The sequence below is a fragment of the Eutrigla gurnardus genome, assembly GCF_963514095.1.
Source record: "Eutrigla gurnardus genome assembly, chromosome: 6".
NCBI lineage: Eukaryota > Metazoa > Chordata > Actinopteri > Perciformes > Triglidae > Eutrigla > Eutrigla gurnardus.
Genome location: NC_139920.1, coordinates 18196145 through 18218808, shown reverse-complemented (window position 1 = coordinate 18218808; position 22664 = coordinate 18196145). Strand labels below are relative to the sequence as shown.

Sequence of the window (22664 nt, the reverse complement as noted above, 5' to 3'; positions counted from 1 at the left end):
TGCACCAGTGGCGACATCATGCCACATATTTTTGTGGTATTTGCCAAATATTGCATTAAGTCAATGTTTCTCAAACAAAGGGTAAACGTGACTATTTCTTTGAGCAACATGGAAGCTGAAGATAGTTTATCGTTTATCTTACATTTACTCCCAGCTGTCAGGATAATTTTAATAAATCATGCTTTGTGGTTTTGTATCCTGCGTCCCAGAGGAGGTGTCTTGTGATATTCTTTGTTTGTGTCTCCTATAAATCCACAGTAGTGGTCGGGTTTCACACAATTTAAAAAAAACGTATAAATGTATGACGGTCGCTGTTTTAAAGACTTCTGTGGAGTCTCTCTGTTGTAATAAATGATATTTAAACCATAACAGCTTGGGATGGCTATTGTAAGACAACAAAAACCTGAGCCTCTTAACATATTGATCCACATTCACTATCTAAGCCTTACAGTTAGACATAAAATCCAGGATTTAATTATTAAATACAGATACGGGAATATAATGGAATGTTGTTTATGCCCCAAAACGTTCAGAAGGTGAACCAAATATTAGTAAAACCATCACCAAACTACAATGTACAACCTGACCTTTCTTGACCTTTTAGACTAGGGTTTAACTGTATCAGATACAGAGTTGTCACAAGTACATTCAAGTAGAAGTACAGATGCTTGTGTTCAAGAAGTAGAAGTACTGATTCAACTTTTTTGCTCAAGTAAAAGTGAAAAAGTACTGTTAAAAGTATCACTTTGAAGGATATTTCTATTGTTCTATTGCTGTTTTTTGTCTGGAGTAAAAACATTTTTTAAAAAGATGTCAGAAAAATAAATACTAAAGTAAAGTACAGATAGCTGAAAATTCTACTTAAGTACAGTAAGATAGTATTCGTACTTCCCGCCCCTGATCGTATAATAATTATTGTATGATATAAATTTCACTATTCTGTCAAAAATATTAAAAAAACACTATGCACGTACAAGGAATTTGACTCAGTTGTTATTTTTGTTGAGGTTATCTCTCGCAATATACTGCTAATAAAAAGCTAAGTATGAATAAGAAAATAAAATGAGAAAGAAAAAAGAAAGAAAATGTCTATAAAACAAGTGTTCCGTTAATTGTAAAAAAAAAAACAAATAGCTTTGATCTGAACGTGTGGTAATTTATTTAGTGAGTTATATTTAAGTCTATAACGTGTACAATTGTTATTAATTGGCACAGAGCGAAAATAAAGTTCTAGAACGCTGAACTCTCCAATCGATCGTATCAAAGCAGAAATCTGTTATTGGCCTGCAAATAAACTCAACTCCTTATTTGATCGTTGCATCCATCACAATGAAGCGTTTAAAGCAATTTCTTTTTTGTTAAAGGATGAAATATAAGCCAAAAGTCCACTCTGTTTCATGTCCAATGTATCCATTTATGTTTAAATGTGGAAATAGCTGCCACACACGCACACGCGCACACGCGCACGCGCACACACACACACGCGCACACACACACACACACACACACACACACACACACACACACACACACACACACACACACACACACACACACACACACACACACACACACACACACACACACACACACACACACACACACACTTCAGACACATTAGACAGAGAGAGGGTGGGGCGCCAGTAAAGATTTCTTAATGGGCTCTGCCGTCCTCTCGTCCATCTGCCTTGATGATAAACACAGCTAGTCCACTTTAGCCTGATGCGCATCAAAGCCTCCCCGTTTTATTTTTCTTTACTTGCACACTTTTCCCCAGGAGCTGGAGATCTACAGATTGAGGACTAACAATTTATGATCAGAGGTTTGTTTTTGTTTTTTTAACAGTATTGGAGATGGAGATTATGGGAACAAATAAGTGCTTTTCCATGTCATAATAGGACTTCTGTGACTGTGGAAATATCTTTTTGGATGTCTGGTCAGTGTCACAGCGCATGGGGAGCTCTATTTGTGGGACTGTTTGTATGTGAGTGACAGCTTCCACACATCACAGCCGTTTCGCAGTAACCTCAGACGTGGTCACGGTCCTGGAGGAGGATGCCTTCCCTGCATCACGCAGCGATCTTCATCGGAGCCTTCCTCATCGTGACCGGGGGCTCCACGGCCTTCCTGGCCTCGTTTCAGAGCCGCCTGCAGGCGTTCTCCCTGTGCTGTGTGGTGCTCGGGGTGATCATGCTCATCCTGGGGCTATTCTGGGCTATGAATAGCAAAAGTGCAGCGAACTACAACCACCGGGAGTTCGACCCCGAGTGTCCACATTATCCGTACAACGACTACGCCAACTTCGGCAGCCATGCCCTCTTCAGTCCCCCAGGGAGCCGCTTCCCAGAATCCCAGTCAGTATTTCTGCCCAGGTGGGTGAACAATGAAAGATAAATGTTCAGATATATTTCAGTTGTACCCTGAAGCATGAGAACAAGCCTCCAACTAGTTATTTAAGTGAAGGGATTGTCTGTACTGAACTGTGTAGAGTTGAATTTACTGTCCACTTTGCCATGTTGTCTAATGTTCATCCTCTTTGTTGCAGCCCTAAATTAGAGATGGAGCTGTTGCACATGAAAGCCTGCTTCAACTTTATTTCTCATTAATTTTGGTCAAATATACATATGAAGCTTCAAACTTAGAAGGAGAAAAAAAGCCATCTTTGCTTCCGCAGGCTGAGCTCAGCCCTGGATGACATCGTCCTTTATTAACAGTATCCAATTTAACATTGCATGATACACATCTATATTAAAAAAAGAAGATTTTTTTCAGGAAATACACTTATTTTTTTATTTTTTTTGCGCTAAATTTAGGTGAGAAAATTCATACCATTCTCATATCCGTATGCTAAACTGTGGCTAAAGGGTCACACTACTGTGACGGGGCCTAGTGAAGGCCTACGCTAGTGACTAGTTATGAAACGCACAATGATCAAATAGCAACTTGACATTGGACAACATCGATATACTTATTTCTAAGTGATCATTTTCATAGTTTTTATAGTTTAAGAAGAATAAGCGTATAATTTTCTTCTAAATTGCTACAAAAAAAGAATGTAATGAAAACGATGACAGAGAGGGGATTGTCTTTTTGAGGACATATATAGCAGTTGGCATTATTTATAATTTCTTTAATGTGAGGTCTTTGAATCAGGAAACTTTTGTTTCTGAAAAGTAAAGCGCCATTAACTTGCATTCTGTCTGCTGGCCATCAGGGGGCGACTCCTCTGGATTCACACCAGAATCCAGATGGATCCAGATCCAGTAAGGTTGTCGCTCTGCCGCTTGTGTTCGTCAGATCCCCCCCCATCGCTTCTCCATAGTCCAAATATGGTCACTTCTTTTAAAGTGATGGTTCGTAGTGAAATGCAACCGAGGTAATTTCCACCATGACATCCAGCCAAATACCCCCTCAGAAGCATTTTTAGCGATGGTTAACATTGGTCAAGATAGGGCTATCAACCGAATTGCTTAGTACTAGCGCTATGGTACATCTTGATTATCTTGTAAATTACCCCACTAATAATGCATGGAATGTTACCAAACGTCTGCAGTAGTACACATAGGGTCTGTACTCACAAAACAAGGCATTTGAAAGTTTGTAAATACACCAGGAGTTTATTTAAAAGAACACTTGCCTGATAGCTTCTATCCTCGGCTACTAACGCTAACTAACGCTACCGCAGCGTAGACGCTACTTCCCTGTTTACCCAGCCGATGCCGTGACGCGAGTTTCACACGAGAGTATGAAAAAGTTTCGCTGAATTTTTATAAATGCTTGTATTATCAGGTCAACACATTTTTATAAATGCTTGTATTAAGTGTTGACCTGATAATACAAGCATTTCTAAAACTTTTTCATACTCTTGCGTGAAACTCGCGTCACGGCATCGGCTGGGTAAACACGGAAGTGGCGTCTACGCTGCCATAGCATAGCAGCCGAGGATAGAAGCTATCAAGCAAGTGTTCTTTTAAATAAACTCCTGGTGTACTTACAAACTTTCAAATGCCTCGTTTTGTGAGTACAGACCCTATGTGTACTACTGCAGAAGTTTGGTAACGTTCCATGCATTATTAGTGGGGTAATTTACAAGATAATCAAGATGTACCATAGCGCTAGTACTAAGCCATTCGGCTGATAGCCCTATCTTGACCAATGTTGACCATCGCTAAAAATGCTTCCGAGGGGGTGTTTGGCTGGATGTCATGGTGGAAATGACCTAGGGTGTAATTTCACTCGAACCATCACTTTAACTTTTATCTTTTCACTTTAACTGGTTGCAAAAAAAAAATCAAAAATCAAAGAATGTAATGGTCAAATTCCGTAGTCACATGCTGAACTCAGTCTTCAAAACCATAGTCCACAAACCAGTGGGTGACATCGCCATGACGACATTCTCTCTGGCCGTCTTTATTTACATCCTGGACACTAAATATGAAGCTGGAGTCAGCAGCCGGTTAGCTTAGCTTAGCATAAAGACTTGAAGCAGGGGGGAACAGTTGGCTTGAAACGACACGTGAAATGTCAAAACAACAAACGGCTACAAAAAGAGGCTGAACAACTATAAAGTCTGCGTATCTTGCTTGTACGTCGGAGAGGTGGCGGGGCCCTTTGCATGTTTGTGTCCAGGGGCCCATTGTCTCGTAATCCATACACATCAAATTTGTATCGATCTTCTCATCTTACTCTCGGAAAGAAATTGAATAAATGTATTTCACAAACGTCAAACCTTTAACTGAGTAGGATTCAGGAGCTCGGGCCGCTGTAATCCAAAGACGCATAGCTCTCAAACGCTGGTAAACACGTCTATTACACCTGTGAAACCTGAATCCTGTATTTGGCTGGAAACACTGCGGGAACACGACTCCATCTGCTCTGTATCATCTGATCTCTACAACTGCTAACACCTCACAATGATTTCTGACTGTTGCCACCGTTTTCTCGGGTGCAGGACAATGGAACGCCACAGGCAGGGCGCTCGCGGCGGCGAAGAGTTCGACTACCCTCCCATGGACCCCAGCGGTTTCAGTCCATCGCCTCACCCTCCGCCGTGGCAGGAACCCCCGCCTCCCTACGAGGTCGCCATCAAGACCACGTGCAGCACAACGCACCTGCGCCGCGCCTACTCGGACACGCACCTGGCGTCGGAGCCGCTGTTCGGACAGTCGAGAGAGATCAGCTTCGAGGTGTGACGCCTCCGCTCCCAGTACATCAGATAAACGAGACAGACTCTGCAATAGCTGTCCAGGCAACAAACTTCACTTGAAGCATGCTTTTTTTCCTGATGTTGACCAGTGAGTCTGAGCATGCTTTTCCCCCAAAGTTTTCTGCAATTACGATGCAGGTGTAAACACGTATCTAAATATATGATGAAATGAAAGGTGGATAACACCGATTTCAGCCTCGGCAGAACCAAATAAAGCACCAAAATAGAAGGAAAGACAACGACTAGCGGTGATTTCACAGTGGGGGACTATCTTTTTGGCCAGTCAAAGTTTCAGCCTTTATGCTAAGCTAAGCTAACACAGACGAGACACGTCAGGCACAAGTCATCTACTCACACGAAGATTCGTTTAGACGTTCACTGTGTTACAATTCAGCAGCCATGTCCAATGAACCAAAGATTCATTGGCTGCCGGTAACGATCGGATTCCGACGTGACGTCTAAAAGTGGATCAGCAGTCGGAGATTTGGCAATACACTGAAATATATCATGTGGTGAAGCACATTCTCGATCATAATATAAAATAAAACGAATAATATAACCTTGGTTACCTCTTCTTTGCTCTTTCTGGTCAACAGCAGCTGGTTACTAGGCAACGGGAGCAGCAGAGGGTGGAGGGTGGGAACAGCTAGTGATGTAAACAGGAAATTCTCACTTTGGGGACTCTGAGGAATATGGACGTTGAACTGAGACACAACTATGGACTCAGAAGAGTAGATATCACACACAAGAGGAACAAAAATATGGGATTGGCCGATAACACTGTTGATGTTTGCTTTTCTAATCTTACCCGTGTCTAACCCTTAATTCAATTAATTCATGAGATTAAGTTACATTACATTCTTGTGAAGTCATAGAAACATCTTATTTGTTTGGCAATATCTCGGTTTTTCTATAAAATATACATGCAGTCGTTCAGTCAGATAATTGGTAGATAACACAATCACTTCAATATATTGTGGAAATATCAAATCAAATTATCTTTATTTGCTGAATTTGATTGGATGAGATAGCAAAAGTCTCAATAAATAGAAATAATAATAATTCATAATAATAATTCATGCTTATTTTCTAGTACAGTTACAAAAGTGCAAACCCTGAGCCTCCGTGTTAAGATGGTCATCCTAAACTTTGTAATGGTATTCACCTGCAGCAGGTTAGTTTAAAAAGGGATAGTTTGGATGTTCAGAGGTACGTTTCCATAGCAATGTACTGCTTTGGACGAGGGCAGCAGAGAAATGTATTTGAGACAAGTTTTCTGTTTGTTTTCTTGTCTATCAAACAACGCAGGATCCGTTTAAAAAGATTGAAACTGTTAAACAGAGCTTCAACCGGCTAGTGGGAGAGAAATAAACATGATAAGGTTACGGTGCAAAAAACGGAATCAACTGTTTATTGGTACAGGTGCAGCTTAAATAGGATATCACATGGCAGACACACCGGAGAGGAATCCACAATAATTGGGAACACAGTCATTAAATAACCAAACAATCAATTAACAGAAACGCTCCATCACAGGATGCATGTAATGATGATTCACTACCGGTATATGTTTTCCCCAGCTTGTTGAAAGCTGACTCATCTGACCATCATCTCCACCACTCGCCGCGGCCTGCAATATCTCGGTTTTAAAGCAACATATCAGTGTTTTTCTGTTTTCTGAGTTAAGTTTTTTTTTTTTTTTAAAACCCTGTCGTACATTTTTAACTTGTTTTTCCTCACATACTTCAACCAATGTACAAACATTTAATTGGAATGTAATTAATCTACACATCAACTGGTAGAAACCTTAAATTTGTTTGGGGAAGGAAAGTTAGTTTTAAAACTCCTTCGGCGTGAGACATTTAGGTGCTGGTGGAAATATCAAAATTTAAATGTAAGTTGTGGGGGGAGGGGGGGGGGCTGTTTGGCAGAAATCCCTCAAATCTTTAAGTCATGCATATTGGATAGAACGCGATCGATAGGAGATGATTTTTTTTTTAAACACAGGTTAGGCACAAATCTTTTTTAACCACAAATAATTAAAAGAATAAAGGCGATGTGATAATCGTGATGGTTTGTCTAACACTGCTGGTTGACTTTTTAATAACATGTTATTAATAAAAATGCACCAATATCCAAGTATGTATATCATCACTGTAAATTCTGTAAAAGATGCAAAAAAAAAAAACATATGAATGCTCCTTTGTTTATTTGTTAATTGTTTTGGACAAACCCATCTTTATCACCTGCCACGCATTGGACATGTTTTTCATTTATTTCTTTGCAGGATGCTTTTATAGTACACGTTAAATGTTGGCCTTCACACGACAAGTATACTGAATTATTTGTGTCAAGAAAGAGTCCAACAGCCTTCAGAAGGTCTGAAATAAGATCCTGCAGTGATCTTTGACAGCACAAGGACGACTGACTTCAGAGACACACACACACACACGCGCAACCAAGCACATATATATACACACACACACACATACAGCTGATAGGAATCAAAGGATGATTTTAAGGATGGTTTCTTCCATGTGCATGCTTCCACTATTGACGGGCATTACTCTTGGAAGGGGTAACTCAAGTTTAAAAAAAAAGAAGATGTTTTTAATGTGTATTCAACTTTAATAAATCAGTGATTAAGGACATGGGAATCATTAACCAGCTGTGGTAAATGAACCGCCAGTAATGAACAGGTTATTTGTACTCTGATTGTGAGGACAGTGAGCGAGAATGGAAAGGTTTTTAGGGCAGAAACCACACACACGGCGGGTCTCTTTAAACCAAGAATTATATATGTACACACATACATACATACATACAGTATATCCACAAAATATCTATTTATCATAATATCCATCCATGCATTTTCTACCGCTAATCCTGTATTTAGGGTCACGGGGGGCCTGGAGCCGATCCCAGCTGCCATTGGGCGAAGGCAGGGTACACCCTGGACAGGACGCCAGTCTATCACAGGGCCGACATGTAGAGACAGACAACCATTCACACTCACATTCACCTACGGGCAATTTAGAGTCACCAATGAACCTATCCCCATCCTGCATGTCTTTGGACTGTGGGAGGAAGCCGGAGAGAACCCAGAGAGAACCCACGCTTACACGGGGAGAACATGCAAACTCCACACAGAAGGAACCCGGGCCGACCCGGGAAACAGGACCCTCTTGCTGTGAGGCGAGAGCGCTACCCACTACACCACTGTGCAGCCTTTATCATAATATATCTAAGTTATTAAATAAATAAACATGGGTCTTTTTGTTTTCACCTAATTTTCTTACGGAATGCCCTTTTATTTATTAATTGAATTATAGAACAATTTAATACTCAAAGTAGTTTAAAGGGAAATGTATACATTTTAAGAAGTTAAAAGGCGACTTGGGGGCTTCATACAACTTATTCATAATCAATAGGTGAGCGGAGATAACCTCCCCCCCAAAAAAAGGGTCGGAGGGTCTGAAAATTGCGCGCGTGTGCAAACAGCTTGGCCGAAGTGACAGCTTTTAGTCCGCGCGCCCCTCCCGGGCGCCCTGCCCTCCATTCTTCGTCACTGGAAGCCCTTCCTCGTATCCCAAAAAACAACACTTCCTCACACTGCGCGGAGCTGCTGCTGCTGCCAGATGAAAACCAAACAGTGCCAGGCCCGCCTGCGACTCCTCACTTACAGGTTTTTTTCGGTGCCGTAATCATCACAACAACAACAACAAAACCCGGATATGCTTCTTGTGTTGCGGGGAGAAAAAGCAAAGACGCGGCGGAGAAGCAGAGAATGAGAGAAAGGCGCGGCGGCGGCGGCGCAGGACGGAGCTGCGTTTCCCACTAATGCCGTTTCCCCTTTTTCTTTCGCGGGCACCAGAGCCAAAGTTGACGAAGAGGAGCAAAGAGATGGTTTCGGTCCAAACATCGGCTGAGCAGCTCGGCACCGCGATTTCCTGTCAGGTAGAGAGAGAGTCGCCGTTTGTGGCACAATCACGCGCAGCCTGGATGAGTTGACGTGTTGCATGTATCCTGTTGTCCCGTGTCAGTTTCCTTTTCGCACACATGCACGCACACCCACGCATGCGGATGCTGAAGAACCCGATCCCTCTCTCCCTCTCTCTCCTACAGACTGTCTTCCTGAGGCGCAGCTGCAGCTGGAAGAAGTGATTTCTCCCCCTCCTCCGGAGATGCCGCTCCCCCAGGGCATGCTGCTCTACCTGGGCGTGCTGATGATGACCGCCGGGGCGGCGCTGGCCCTGTGCATGGGTCTGCCGCAGCACTCGGCCCCGCTGTTCGCCGTCGGGCTGCTAATGGGCCTGGGGGGCGTGGCCCTGCTCATCGGCAGACGCTGCATGGCGATGAAGAACCTCCAGGTGGCGGTGCCCGGGCACTTCCTGCTGCACCCGCGCACGGGCACGCGCTTCAGCCCGCAGCAGGCGCTGTCTATACAAAGGTACAGTGCAACGAAGCATTTATGATGAAGGGAAGTGGGTGAGAGAGGCTAAAAGGGCTTCATATGCAGGTTTATAAAGAGGTTAAGTCCCGCCCCTTCTGGTGTCCCAACTTATTTTGGAAAAAATATATACGGTAGTCGATGGCAAGACATCCCGTTTGAATTGTTCCCCGAATTACACGTGATGTTTGTACATTTTTAAAAATACACATTTTGTGATACCTGTCAATGAACTACATCTCTCGTCTCGCACGATGTACGTCACCAACACGGCCCGTTAGCTTGGCTAGCTAGCTAGCTAACTTGCTATGTTCCTAAAATGTAATATTATCTTACCTGACGTGTTTTCTCCAGCGTGAGGCAAAGTCATTTGTTTAGTCTATCATTAGAGATCCCTTACGAATTGCGTTTATTACACATAAGATGTTTTTCAATTCAAACAATTATTTAACATGTCAAAAAATGTGCCCTTTGTAGTTTAACTGAATTATACGGCGGTCAGAAAAAAAGAGTCTCTGAATAAAACGCATCAGGTAAGATAACGTAACATTTGTGCTTGGAACATGTTAGCTAGCAAGCCAAGCTAACGTCCGTGTTGATGACGTGCGTTGTGAGACGAGAGACGTAGTTTTACACTAAACTAAATGATACGACGACAAACGGAGACTTTCCTCAATAGAGAAGCTAAGTCGTAGTAAGAGTTCATTTTTTGTGAAACACTCAGTGAACTACATCTCGCGCCTCACACAACATACATCGCCAACAGTCCTGTTAGCTTGTCTTGCTAGCTAGCTAGCAAGCTAACTTAGCTACATACCATCACTAATGTAACATTATTTTAGCTGATGTGTTTTATCCAGCGACTCTTTTTATCAGCCGGGAAGACTGCCTTTTCGTTGCAGGAGCATTCCGCCGTTATTCCGCCCCGTCGTCAGCCTAAATGCTCGCCGAGGCGGAAAGGCTTAACAGAATGTTATGATTATTAATCAGATTTCCAACACTCATTGAATACGTCACACGGCGGACTAGTCCATAGAGGAGATGGCGGCTGCCCGTGTGAGACTCTTTTTGTGCAAAAATATATTTTAAAAAGACAAACATGTAATTTATGGCACAATACAAACGGGATGAAAAAGAATTGCTGTTAAATACCGTGCGTTTCCAGAAATAATGTCCTATGCTGGTTCACTATATGTCGTAGCATCTCTATGGGGAGTTGGACGGATAGGGAACACTATAGACTAATTTATTTACTTTACTTTTTTACTTACTCTAATCTTTACTTTTTTCTGATAAAATGCTGGTTTGCTTTGGCTTCTAAAAAAATATATAAATAAACATATGCAACATGGGAAAAATGTATTTTAAGGCTCACATGGCAACTGATAAAGACGATGCGAATGTCGCCATGTAGTCATGCAGGTGATCGTGGGGTGGGAAGCCGAGCGTTTTTTTCCCTACGGATAAACAAACTCTTCTGTCGTAATCACTGGAGGCCGAGGAACTTTTCAGGCTTCCCTTGTGTTGTTGGAGATAAATAAATGCGCATACTGACAAATGCCAGAGCCCGAACCCGAACCAGCCGGGTAGCTGAGCTGCCAGTCCGACAATATCACCACGTAGTAGTTAAAGTGCACAGCGACCGCGTTGAGGAGCTGGAAAACACTGGACTGGTGAGAATTGGGAGGCAACACATTTCCTGATTGTGGACAGATGGGAGAAGTGAAGTAAACAGCCTCCCCCCCCCACAGCCCCCACGGCGTCGTCTGAGGTAATCTAGTAAGGCCTTCAGAATTAAACAAGGCTGCTCTGCTTTCTGTCCAGCAGCGAGGAAGAGAGACGTCAGGAGCTCCATCTATCATGGAGGCTTTTTCTACCTGCAGACACAGACAAGACTCACCCTACCAGTATTTCTGGTTCAGTGTTCAGTATAAACCTGAAATATCTTAGAAATGCGAATAATGTGAATACATTTAATATGCAAACAGCTGGAAGTTGGGACTTGAAGTGCAGATACCGTAAACTGCGTAAACAGCGGTTGAATTTTAAATCAAGGCTGAGATACGTTGAAGAGTGAGATACGGTTCAGCTGCTGAAAGAAGTTGACGATCAGTCGAAAGTGGAAATGCTGCGTTCAGGCTGTTCTCATCCCATGTTTTTTGATTTGTTTAGAAACCAACACTATCGATTCATACTGAATAACATACTCGTAAACCTGGACAGGTGATGTAGAAGAGCGACAAAGTTCGGGGGAGACGTGCAGGTCTAAAAACGCTGCACTTTCACCCAGAAGACCGCTGTTCGTGTTGGTGCGAAACCACGTTAAATTACTTGTGTATGTAATGTCTGTAGGCTATTTAAATAACGTTACTCCCATTGGTATTTTAGTTTATTTTAGTTAGACAAACTGACTTATTTATTATGTAACTTCCATACTTCCAAACTTCCATACTTAAGTAACGTTATTTTCGTGAGGCTTTTCCTCAACCTGGGGTTTGCACAAGCGCACTGATTGCTAGTGTTGCTTGACATTTGTAGCGAAACGCTTGAAAAAAATAAATACCTTTTCTTAAGACATCGTACGAGCCGCTGTGTGAGGACATGTTGAAGTGTGAGATGAAAAGAAATCACTGAAGTTGAAGTGTAAGTGCTGAAAGATTTGAAGTGTTAGCTGGTTAAAAGAAGTTGAGTGTAGAAGTGATAAAAGTTGTGATGTTAACAGCAATGTAAACGCTGAAAAGAGTTGGCGCTCAGTTTAAGTTTAAGAGTACACCTGTCATCGCCTCTCTGTCTCTAGGAGGTTGGACCGAATTCGTCGGGAGATGTCCGAGGACTCCGTCAGCTCCGTCAGCACGGCGCCGGAGCCTGAACCCCCCCTCCCGCTACCGCCCACACCGCCGCCCTGGACGATGGAGCCGCCTCCGTCCTACGACACCGTGATGAAGAGCCAGGAGCACGGCGAGCAGCTTTAAACTTCTCACCCTAGCGGACTTTGCGTTTGTGCCTTTTATTCGTCTCCGGTTCTCGGCGGGGGAACACGAGCAGCCGGTGCTATGGATGAACCCGGTCTACCGGGGGCCTCCCCCTTGTGCCTGAATACAGTGAATACAAACACAAGCCAGGAAGCAGGAAGAGACTGCAGCTGGTTAAAGACTTAATATTTGCACAGACTGAGCCCCAGTGTGGCCTCTGTGTCTACTAAACCTTTGTGTCGTGATTGATTGTGTAAGGAATTGAAATGATCACTTCAAATGCTCCGCTCTCTCTCTTTTACAAAGACCGTAAGAGATTCATGTCAGGGTTTGGCTGCTGGCCTCCTGTAGACACTTAATTTGGATATTTTATTGGCCTGCTTGAATCTATGTGACTTACTACTGTGGCTGCAGAGCGCTCGCTTCTACTTAACATGATAATAACTTTACTTTCCTCACAGCTACACAACTTCTTTGTGTCTGCAGCTTGGACTGTACATACAGATGGACGACACGTCTCCACTTCCTCCGCCCTTTACAAAAATGAAGCCAAAATATGCCGGATGGGGGAGCCGCCATCTTATGCCTTTGATTCTGCGCAGAAGCGATCGCAAGCCGAGGAGGGCCACAGCTGGTTAGCATGAGAGAATCACAGCTGAAAATCATGATGTCACACCCCCTTTTTATAGGATCAAATAGCAAAATAAAACCAGGCGGCAAACTCCAGTTCAGAAAAGTGAAGCCAATGCTGAAGTGCCTTAAACTTGCATTCTCTCTATTGGCCATCAGGGGGCGGCTCCTCTGGCACAAAAAAGAAGTCAGAGAGAATGAGCCCTACTTCTCTCTTGATTTATTATCTCAGTAAACATTGTAAAAATGAGTTTATGGCCTCAATCTCTAGTTTCAAGTCTTATTCAATACAACATGATGTTAATTTAGTATATCATGGTCCATTTAGAGTCAAATAGACCATATAGCAGGGGATGCTTTAGGGGCTTTGTGACTGACAGGTTGCTACCATTGTTATCAATGCAGTTAGCTACTTAGATGACTTTAACACTTGGCTGTAAAGTTGACCTTGAATTTTGAAGCTAACTTTGTTAGCAGCTTCACACCAGAATCCAGATGGATCCAGTAGGAGAAAATGACCACTTGAACATACATTGGCGTGTTAAGAACTAGCTAAAATAGGCAACAATCTTTAAATCATGTGTTTCACGTGTACTTTTTTCTTTTAATCCGGCCCACGTCCCATCCGCTAACATAGAGGAGGTGGAGTTTATGACCTATACCAAGGAGGGTGCCCAGCTTTGAAGCAAATATGGTGCAGGATTGACGTATTTTTGTTGGACAACCCAGGAAGTTAGCATCGAGACGACAGAACCGTAAGTGCAAAAATGCGAACTCATTTCTGGGGGTTAGGACTCACGCCTGCAGCACTCTATATAACTTAGTGGCCCTCGTATGGACATTTGAACAGCATTCATTTGTATCACGTCTTTTTTTAAAGTTGAAGAATGCACTAATAGTGAATGTGAATGAGCCTGAGAACAAGAAAAGACTTTCGTAGGGATCCTGCGTCCCCCCCCCCCCCTCATGGAGCCGCTGTGTTGTCCATCTTGATACACAGCCTACGACCTGCACTCTTTCCTGTCATATATATTGCTTGAGGATCATTGACAGCTTTTTGCCATGCAAAGTGCCTTGACCAGCAGAATGTTATCAGCTCAGCTTTGTATCCCGTTTGCAGAATGTCCATTGTTCTGTATTGTGATGTTACTATAAACTCACTCGGCTCAAAAAGCTTGGTTGCGAGTCTCCTTTTCGCCAGCAGCTTGAGTCAAGGTGACCTATCAGGTCCACACCTGCAATCTTATACCTGCAGGCTGTAATAACCAGCCGAGTGGAAACCCTAACTCTGCTTCCTCCACCCTCACCTTCGAGCTTCTCACACACAAGAGCACTCACTCTAAGGCGCTCGAGTTTTAAAAAAAAGTTTTATGCAAACAAGAGCTCCATCAACCAGCAGCGGACAGAAAGGTGATGGCGGAGGGGAAACCGTATCGATACGGGCTGATAGCGGCGGGGCTGTGCGTGGCAGCGGTCGGCCTCTTCATCATGACTCAGGAGCAGCCTCACGTCTACGCAGCAATGTGCGCTCTGGGCGTCACCATGGTGTGTGCTGGGACAGTGTGGAGCCTCTGCCAGTGCTATCCCAAGGTACGTGTGTGTGTGTGTGTGTGTGTGTGTGTGTGTGTGTGTGTGTGTGTGTGTGTGAGTGTGTGTAACATTTAATTGCTGCAATGGCGAAATTGTATTTGGTAATGGAGGGCGTGTGTTTGTTAGGTCATTTTGGCTCCTGAGATTAAGGAGAAAAGTGGAGAGGATGTGGTGTGTACTGCAGCCGGAGTAAGGTATACACACGCACACACACACACGCACACACACACACACACACACACACACGCACACACACACAGCGGGTGTTCTTTCAGGCCTTAATGACTCCCTGTGGTCTCTCTTCGTACCTCAGTACAGTACTGGCAGGGGGTTTGGGGGCTGCTGTAATACACTGTAGATACTAATTGTGTTATCTTAATAGGAAAATGAATGGTGATGTAATGGAGTAGCTATGGCGGCAGGGCAGAGTGGCGTGCAGAGCAAACAGAGACTAGAAGGAAAAGGAGAGACGGTGGCTTGAAGGTTGTCACTGAAAAGGGCAGATTAGTGTGAGGATGAGTAATGCCCCCCTCCCCCCCACCCCTTAACAAGCACCATTAATATTCCTGTGATTAAGGCACTTGAGCCTCAGTTAACATCGTGGCCAGCGGGTGAAAAAGGAGGTTGCGCTGCTCGTCTCTTGCGCGTGCGAGCGGTTTTAATAACCCAGCAGCCAGATAAAGATGCACGATCAGCGAAAACCCTCCCTCAGATTAAAAGAAAAGTATGATAATGAGGACATAACACTAGAACCAGACTTCTATTTCTGTCTCTCCTTCTGATTTACATTTCTAGGCATGCTGAGGCCTTGCCAGGCCAGAACTCAAGTATCAGCAGACTCCTTCCCGAAGCCCTGAAAAGCCACAGCTGTCCTGCACTGCACCTGGTCTGAGGGAGGAACACCGGGAAAAGGACTCGAGGACCCCTCGTCGGTCCAATCCGGACTCTCCACCACGCTGCACTCAGGACAAACAAGCGATACGACGAGGAGACGCATTTTTATGACCTTTTTGATTGATTAATTGTGCATCAGTGGGTCTTATGTGTGTATTCCTGAAGATGGCACTATTGACCTACATTAATTCCATTTCCAGGCACACATTTGGCCCCATGATGTGACTAAAGGGGTCCTCTCTTCAAGACACTATGAGGAGCTTTTAAATGGTCATGACAATGTAACACTGATACCTCTACAGTATGTGCCTGTGCCCGGCAGCAGCTGAGGAGACTGGGCATGCTGGAGGGAGAACCAGAACCAGGACTGAGAGTGTCTGTCAGACCCAGCTGCAGTAAAATGAGAGGTTTTCTAAAGGGAATCTGGTACAACACAAAATTAAAATGACTCAAAGTAGCTTATGAAAGACAGTGGTCAATATCCGTGCTAACAGATATCAAACTTTTAATCCCCCATATGAAGCCCAGGTCCAAATCACTACAATTCCCATAATGCAACTCAACGGTGTCTTTCATGGTCTTGGATTACACCCACTTTTATGATTAATCTGTGGAATACAAACATGAATGAACAATAATGCTGATCCTTAACTGTTGGATGTGTAAATAAAAAACTTTAAAGGTGGTAATGTGTGTTCTTTTCCAACATAACATACATAACTGGACATTCAGAGGTGCACGGTATTAACTATATGTTAACGTCTCTACAGTGATCTCAATGCTGACTTTCTGCCTCCGGTCGATGCTGGAATGCCAGATGTGCACCGTTGTTATCGCATATTTGGGGTCAAAGTTCAATTTCACTTTTGCTGCAGGAAAATCAGGCATCTATTCTACTATTTAGAGTACCAGGAAAAATAAAGATGTCCCAATACATAGAGTGTCATACGCAGTGTGCCAAAAATATCAGGGTGGCCAGCAAGCTTTTCTGTCTATTCTGACCCACAATCCTCTGTGGAGCGGAGGACACGTCAGCCGAGTTGCCGAGAGAGCACAGACAGATGACAGCTCATTGACAGAAATCGGCTATATATAGAGGAAGGGGGTCAAAGTTCACAGCGTATTGTTATGACCAGGCACCAATCTTTTCTTTCTGAAGCAGTGCTAATGCTGAAGGGCCTTAAACCTGTATTCTCTCTGCTGGCCATCAGGGGGCGACTTCCTGTCGCAAAAATAAGTCCGATTAACATTGTAAATGTGAGTTTATGGTCTCAATCTCTAGTTTCACATCTTCTTCATTCCAGCATGGTGTTCATTTAGTCAATTATGGTCCATTTAGAGTCAAACAGACCATAAAGCAGGGGTTGCTCTAGGGGGGGGCTACCTTGTGATTGACTGGTCGCTACCACGCTACCAATACAGTTAGCTACTAAGAAGACTTTAACACTTAGCTGTAAAGTTGACCTTAAATTGTGAAGCTAACTTTGTTAACAGCTTCACACCAGAATCCAGATGGATCCAGATCCACTTCTTCTAAACGGGTGATGTTTAAGTAGTATGAATGCATACTGTAACAGCACTTGCACCAAACAATTTCACATTTGGCTGGCGGTGTTTGAGCCCAAGATAGCTCAAGGTTTGATAGAGATGCAGGAGGACTGGCATCTCAGCACAAACAACTGCCTTAAAAGTAATAATTATGTTCACCTTTAGTGTGCAAATAGCATCCGCACTTTGAAGAGAGAGAGTAAGTGTGTTTTTTTTTTTTTTTTTGATTGACGTGCAATGATTAGGGGGGGCGGATGAAATATGACTCCTCCACTGTTTTTAACGGAGGACCATCATTCGACACCAAAGCGGTGGCGTGAGCCCCGGAGACGTCAGCAGTCCCCGCCTTTATTATAAGAATCAATTGTTCGATTTTTTTTTTCTTCTTCTTTTTTTTTTTTTTCCTTTCTCCAGAAATCTGAATAGATGGTTGGAGGCGTGATCTGACTGTGAGCGCGCGCGCCTGTCGGAGACACCGAAACACCTGGAGAACTCGGAGTGGAATAAAAACTCTCGTCAGTGGATTTGGGTCATTTGACCTGATCCTGATCCTGATCCTTTATTTGATTATTGTTTCAAGAATGCGTCGCGCCTCAGCAGCCTGGGTCTGCTGGGCGCTGTGTTGGTGCGCATCTTTGGCCGCGAGCGCGCAGGACTACCCCGAGGACGACGAGAACATGATCCTGGATCTGATCCGCGAGGACGATACTCAGCGTAAAACCGGAGCCGGGTCCGCTGCTGAGTTCCTCAAGTGCAACAAGGTAATAAGCATTGTGTCGGGGGGGGGGGGGGGGGGGGGGGGGGTGCATCGAAGCGCATCGTCTCCAGACCTGCGAGGTTTTGCGCCTGAAGTTCGAGGTCTCCATCATTATTACGCAGAAATGATCTATTTATTACATGATATAAATGTATAGTCGTGTCCTGTACGTGCACGGGGACAGAGCACCTGTACTCCCCTGTTCTCTGCGCTGTGCTCCAGGCAGCGTGGCGGATCCCCGGTCAGTACCTGGTCGTGCTGCGTCCGGGGGCGCGAGACTCTCACGTGCACAGGACCATCAGGAGGCTGCGAGCCAAAGCGGCCAGCAGAGACTTCCTGCTGGAGATCCTGCAGACCTACTCTGGAGCTCTGCAAGGATTCCTGGTCCAGATGAGCAGTGACGTCCTTCACCTGGTAACTGCTTCACCTGTCTGTCTGCCTGCCCATCTGTCTGTCTGCCTTCTGATGGCTGCTGTAGATCCTAACATGGTGGTGAATGAAGGTGGAGGTGTAACTTTTTCGTTTTAAGCAGGTTATTATTACCTCTAATATCAATTGTATTCAAACAACTGTATTTATTCAGGTTTCTCACCCAAAAGTTTTCAAGCTCACAAATCAACACCTGATGATAAAACCAAATACTCATTTTGACTGAATGGAGCTTGAATGAATCGTTATGTACTATTTAGTAGCAGAACCCGTTGCCCACTGGCTGCTAACAGCTAACGCTAACCAGGATTTGTTGTTCACAATGTGGTATTACTAAGGAAAACCCAAATTTCTGACCCACAATAACCTTTGGGTTCCTGCCAGGCGCTGAAGCTCCCTCAGGTCCACTTCATCGAGGAGGACTCGTTCATCTTTGCACAGAGCGCCCCCTGGAACCTCCAGAGGCTACTGCAGCCTCATGGTGGCACATCTGACAACGGAACATACAGGCCACCCAGTGAGTCCGCCTCGGTGTCCGTTTTCTTCCTCACAAACACACCTGAAGTAATAACATCTTAAATCCACACGCCCTCTGTCCTCTGCAGACGACGGAGGGAGGGCGGCGGTGTATCTGATGGATGGCGGCGTTCAGGGTTCGCACAGAGAGATCGAAGGACGAGTGCACATCACAGACTTCAGCAGCGTCCCCGAGGAGGACGGAGTCCGAGTCCACAGACAGGTGACGCTCACACAAAAGGAAATACTCGGTGTATCTGTCATAAGTGTCTCTTGGACGTCCAACCCCCCTCTCTCCTCTACAGGCCAGCCAGTGTGACAGTCACGGCACGCACGTGGCGGGGGTCGTGAGCGGGGTGGACTCCGGGGTGGCGCGAGGCGTCGGCGTTCACCTGGTCCGAGTGCTCAACTGTCAGGGGAAAGGGAGCGTGTCAGGCGCTCTGGCGGGTAGGACGGAGATTGTGTGTGAAAGTCAAAATGGCTTGAGAAACAGGTCAGATTTGCAGCAGTTTCTTGAAACTAAGTGCTTCATCTCTTCTGCACCTCCTCCCCGTCCTGCTTAAGGTCTGGAGTTCATCCGTGCAACTCGACTGTCCCGCGCCCTGGAGGCTGTAGTCGTCCTGCTGCCGTTCGCCGGCGGATTCAGTCGCTCTCTAAACGCAGCGTGTCGGGACACGGTGGCTAACGGCGCCGTGGTCATCGCTGCCGCGGGGAACTACAGGGATGACGGCTGCCTCTACTCGCCCGCTTCAGAGCCAGAGGTCACACTATTTTCCTCCGGTGGTCCACTCCATAAATACCGAACGGTCCCTTAATGTAAAGAGCCCGACGGATGGTTTCACACACACCCTCTTACCGCAGCTTCTTGTGTGTGTGCAGGTTATCACAGTAGGCGCCGTTAACTCGGCGGACCAGCTCATGTCGCAGGGAGCCGGTGGCACCAACTTCGGCCCCTGCGTTGATCTGTTTGCACCCGGCGATGACATCGTCAGCGCCAGCAGCGACTGCAGGACCTGTTTCACCTCCCGCAGTGGAACCTCACAGGCCGCCGCTCACGTTGCCGGTACGCTTCTTGAAACCAGGACTAAACAGACATAAAGCTGTGTTTTATAGAGGGACTAAGCCCCCCCAACCCCCCACCCACTCACCTGTGACGCTGTATTTCAGAAGAAATATGTACGTAATCAACGACGAGAGGCAAATATGGTTTTGATCCCGTTTGAATTGTGCCAGACATATGATTGTCATTTTAAAAAGACAATTTTACAAGAAGGTCTCAGTGAAAAACGTCTGTTGGCTCACACGATGTACGTCACTAACACTCCCGTTAGCTTGGCCTACTAGCTAGCGAGCTAACCTAGCTACGCTCCATGCTAATGTAACGTTTTCTTACCTGATGAGTTTTTATCCAGCGACTCTCGTTATCAGCAGGGAAGAGAACCCCTGTTAGCGTGAGTAAAGTTACATCCTGGTACCGAACACACAGACCTCATACTTTGTCACAGACCAGCTCTAGGTGAGAAAAACAACTAAAATAAAGTGATTTTTTTAAGCAAACGTGAATCAAAGTAAGTCAAACCAATGGATGGGAGGAGTCTGTGATGTAGCGCGGGCAGGAGGCATGATTTTGTGCTGTAAAGACGAAAACAAACCAAACACAGCAGAGGAACCAAGCGTAGCATAGCGTAAGCTTCAGAGAGTGACATCACTTACCGCACTTTTATGTGTCGTATTTCTAATTACATATTTTCACCGTCTTAGAGCTATATGAAAAAATGCGACTTTCTTTAACTTTCTCGTGAACTTCGTCTCTCTTCACGCACAGTGTAGCATCACCAACACGGCCGGCAGCTTGGCAAGCTAACATAGCTATGATCCGTCACAAACATTAAAACACCTCTGCACATTATTAAACCCAATGTGTTTGTAGCTTCAGAGAGGCGTGTGATGTTTGCTTGTGTAGACTTAATTATGTATTTTGACTTGTGTGTAATGCATGGCACAATTCAAACGTTATAAAAAATGTTTTGTCTTTTGTATTTTCTGAAACGAGGCCCCCTGGTGGTCCACCTGGAAGGGTGGCGTGACTCAGCCTCTCTATACTTGTGCACCTGTAGGTATAGCAGCAGTGATCCTGTCGTCCAATCAGAATGCGTCACCGGTGCAGGTCCTGCAGATGATGCTGCGTCATTCTGTCGGCAACGCAATCAACTTCCTCTCTCTGTCTGACACGCATCGTCTCGTCACTCCCAACCTGGTGGCGGCGATGCCTCCTGCCAACGGCACAAGTTAGTGACGCTCCTCTGCTTTAAGGCCCCCACACACCGCCCAGACGTCCAACTGCCTTATCCGACCACTCTCCGCCCACTCTGTTGCCTCTCGTCTGACCCGTTCGGCAGAAAAGTTGCGTTTTACACACCGCTTCGACGTGCTTCCGACACCACAGCAGCGTGTACGTTCTGCGCTTGCGCGAGATGCAATAAGCCTCCTTAACAGCGGGTGGCGCTAGTCTCGTGCCAGTACTCCAAAACAGGAAAACAGGAAATGATGGAACGGAGTGCAGATAAAAACAATGCACAATCAACTGCTCTTCCGTCTCTTCGCTCCACGTAGCCATTGCTTCGATAAATGTGCAGAAATAACCAAAAGTGCGATGCAACGACGAAGTAAAATCTGTACTCTGCGCCATCTCTGTTTATGTGGTTTGTTGTTTACCATCGTCACTTCCGCCCCGCCCACACACCGCCATTGGATACTCTGATTCGCTAGCACACCGCCAATCAGAGTATCCAATGGCTCAGACGTCCAACAGCCCACCTCCTCAGACTTCGTATGCTCAGTCTGATCAGACAACGTCCGCGCGGCTCCGAAAGCTTCCGATGCAGCTGTACACACCAAACATATGTGTTCCCGACCTCGCTTCAGACGTCCAACGGTTGGGCCGGTGTGTTCCTGCCTTTACACACAGACAGACAGATAGCGGCGAGTAGTTCACACTGTTTGCCTGTTGTGGTGTGCAGATGGGGAGCTGTGTCGGTCAGCGTGGTCAGAGAGGTCAGAGGTCAAGGCCATCAGTCGCTGTCGTCGGCGGGAGGAGATGATGAGCTGCAGCGGCTTCACGCCTGACGGCGTCCGTGTGGGAGAAACCATCACCGTGAGTTCAAACTCTAAAAGCCCCACTTTGATCTGAGGTGTCATGTTAGTAACACCCTTCGCTCCGCATCGACAGGTGACCGGCCGGCGGGCGAAGTGCGTTGCGTACAACGCTCTGGGGGGTCAAGGAGTGTTTGCTGTGGCACGCTGCTGTGTGATCAGTGGTCTTCAGTGCCAGGTCCACGCTAGTCCCGAACCCGGACGAAATGCCGAGTGCATCGGCACGCATCACCACCAGACCGGTAAGTCGTAGCTGCAGTCTTCTGTTTTGGCGTTTGAAGCATTAGTTTTACATTTTTGGAAATACATTTATTGGCTTTTTCGCGGCGAGTTTAGGGGTTGATCACACCGAGACTCGCCACTAGAAATACACAAGTCGTTTGCATAAGTGTTGTTTTGCCTGGCTTTACAATGCTCTGTTTTTCTCGTGGATTTTAGATGCATAAAAGAGTGTAAATATTCGCAATATTCGATCACCTGGGAAGGCGTTTAAATAGTCACTTTTTAGGACGTGTTTAG

General features: G+C 45.3%; 3 protein-coding genes across 5 annotated transcripts in view; all 3 read left to right on the top strand.

Moving 5' to 3' along the window:
• Positions 1–1709: 1709 nt before the first annotated feature.
• LOC311014519 (uncharacterized protein) overlaps positions 1710–22664 on the top strand; it is a 75992-nt gene continuing 55037 nt past the window's right edge. Inside the window, exons 1-2 of one of the 2 annotated variants that reach the window (XR_014597274.1) lie at positions 1710–2372; positions 4952–5670. Coding sequence is in view for 1 of the 2 variants with exons in the window: in XM_084011168.1 (XP_083867294.1) it covers positions 2056–2372; positions 4952–5192 (558 nt within the window). In the remaining variant the exon portion in view is untranslated. Of the gene's footprint in view, positions 2373–4951; positions 6317–22664 lie in introns of those variants that run through there. The other variant, XM_084011168.1, reaches the window with a different exon arrangement.
• LOC311015224 (barttin-like) lies at positions 8572–16113 on the top strand. Of its 2 annotated transcripts, XM_084012357.1 has the most exons (5): positions 8572–9163; positions 9332–9656; positions 12454–14848; positions 14975–15042; positions 15644–16113. In XM_084012357.1, the coding sequence occupies exons 3-5, from the start codon at positions 14672–14674 to the stop codon at positions 15738–15740; spliced, it is 342 nt and encodes a 113-aa protein (XP_083868483.1). In that variant the 5' UTR covers positions 8572–9163; positions 9332–9656; positions 12454–14671; the 3' UTR covers positions 15741–16113. The 2 variants fall into 2 exon arrangements, with proteins under 2 accessions (XP_083868483.1, XP_083868482.1); XM_084012356.1 differs by lacking the exons at positions 14975–15042; positions 15644–16113 and having other exon boundaries at positions 8583–9163; positions 12454–14674.
• pcsk9 (proprotein convertase subtilisin/kexin type 9) overlaps positions 17600–22664 on the top strand; it is an 8074-nt gene continuing 3009 nt past the window's right edge. Inside the window, exons 1-10 of the mRNA XM_084011213.1 lie at positions 17600–18051; positions 18270–18461; positions 18861–18993; positions 19082–19215; positions 19298–19439; positions 19557–19753; positions 19872–20055; positions 21110–21280; positions 22013–22146; positions 22222–22387. Coding sequence (XP_083867339.1) covers positions 17872–18051; positions 18270–18461; positions 18861–18993; positions 19082–19215; positions 19298–19439; positions 19557–19753; positions 19872–20055; positions 21110–21280; positions 22013–22146; positions 22222–22387 — 1633 coding nt within the window. The 5' untranslated portion in view covers positions 17600–17871. The remainder of the gene's footprint in view (positions 18052–18269; positions 18462–18860; positions 18994–19081; positions 19216–19297; positions 19440–19556; positions 19754–19871; positions 20056–21109; positions 21281–22012; positions 22147–22221; positions 22388–22664) is intronic.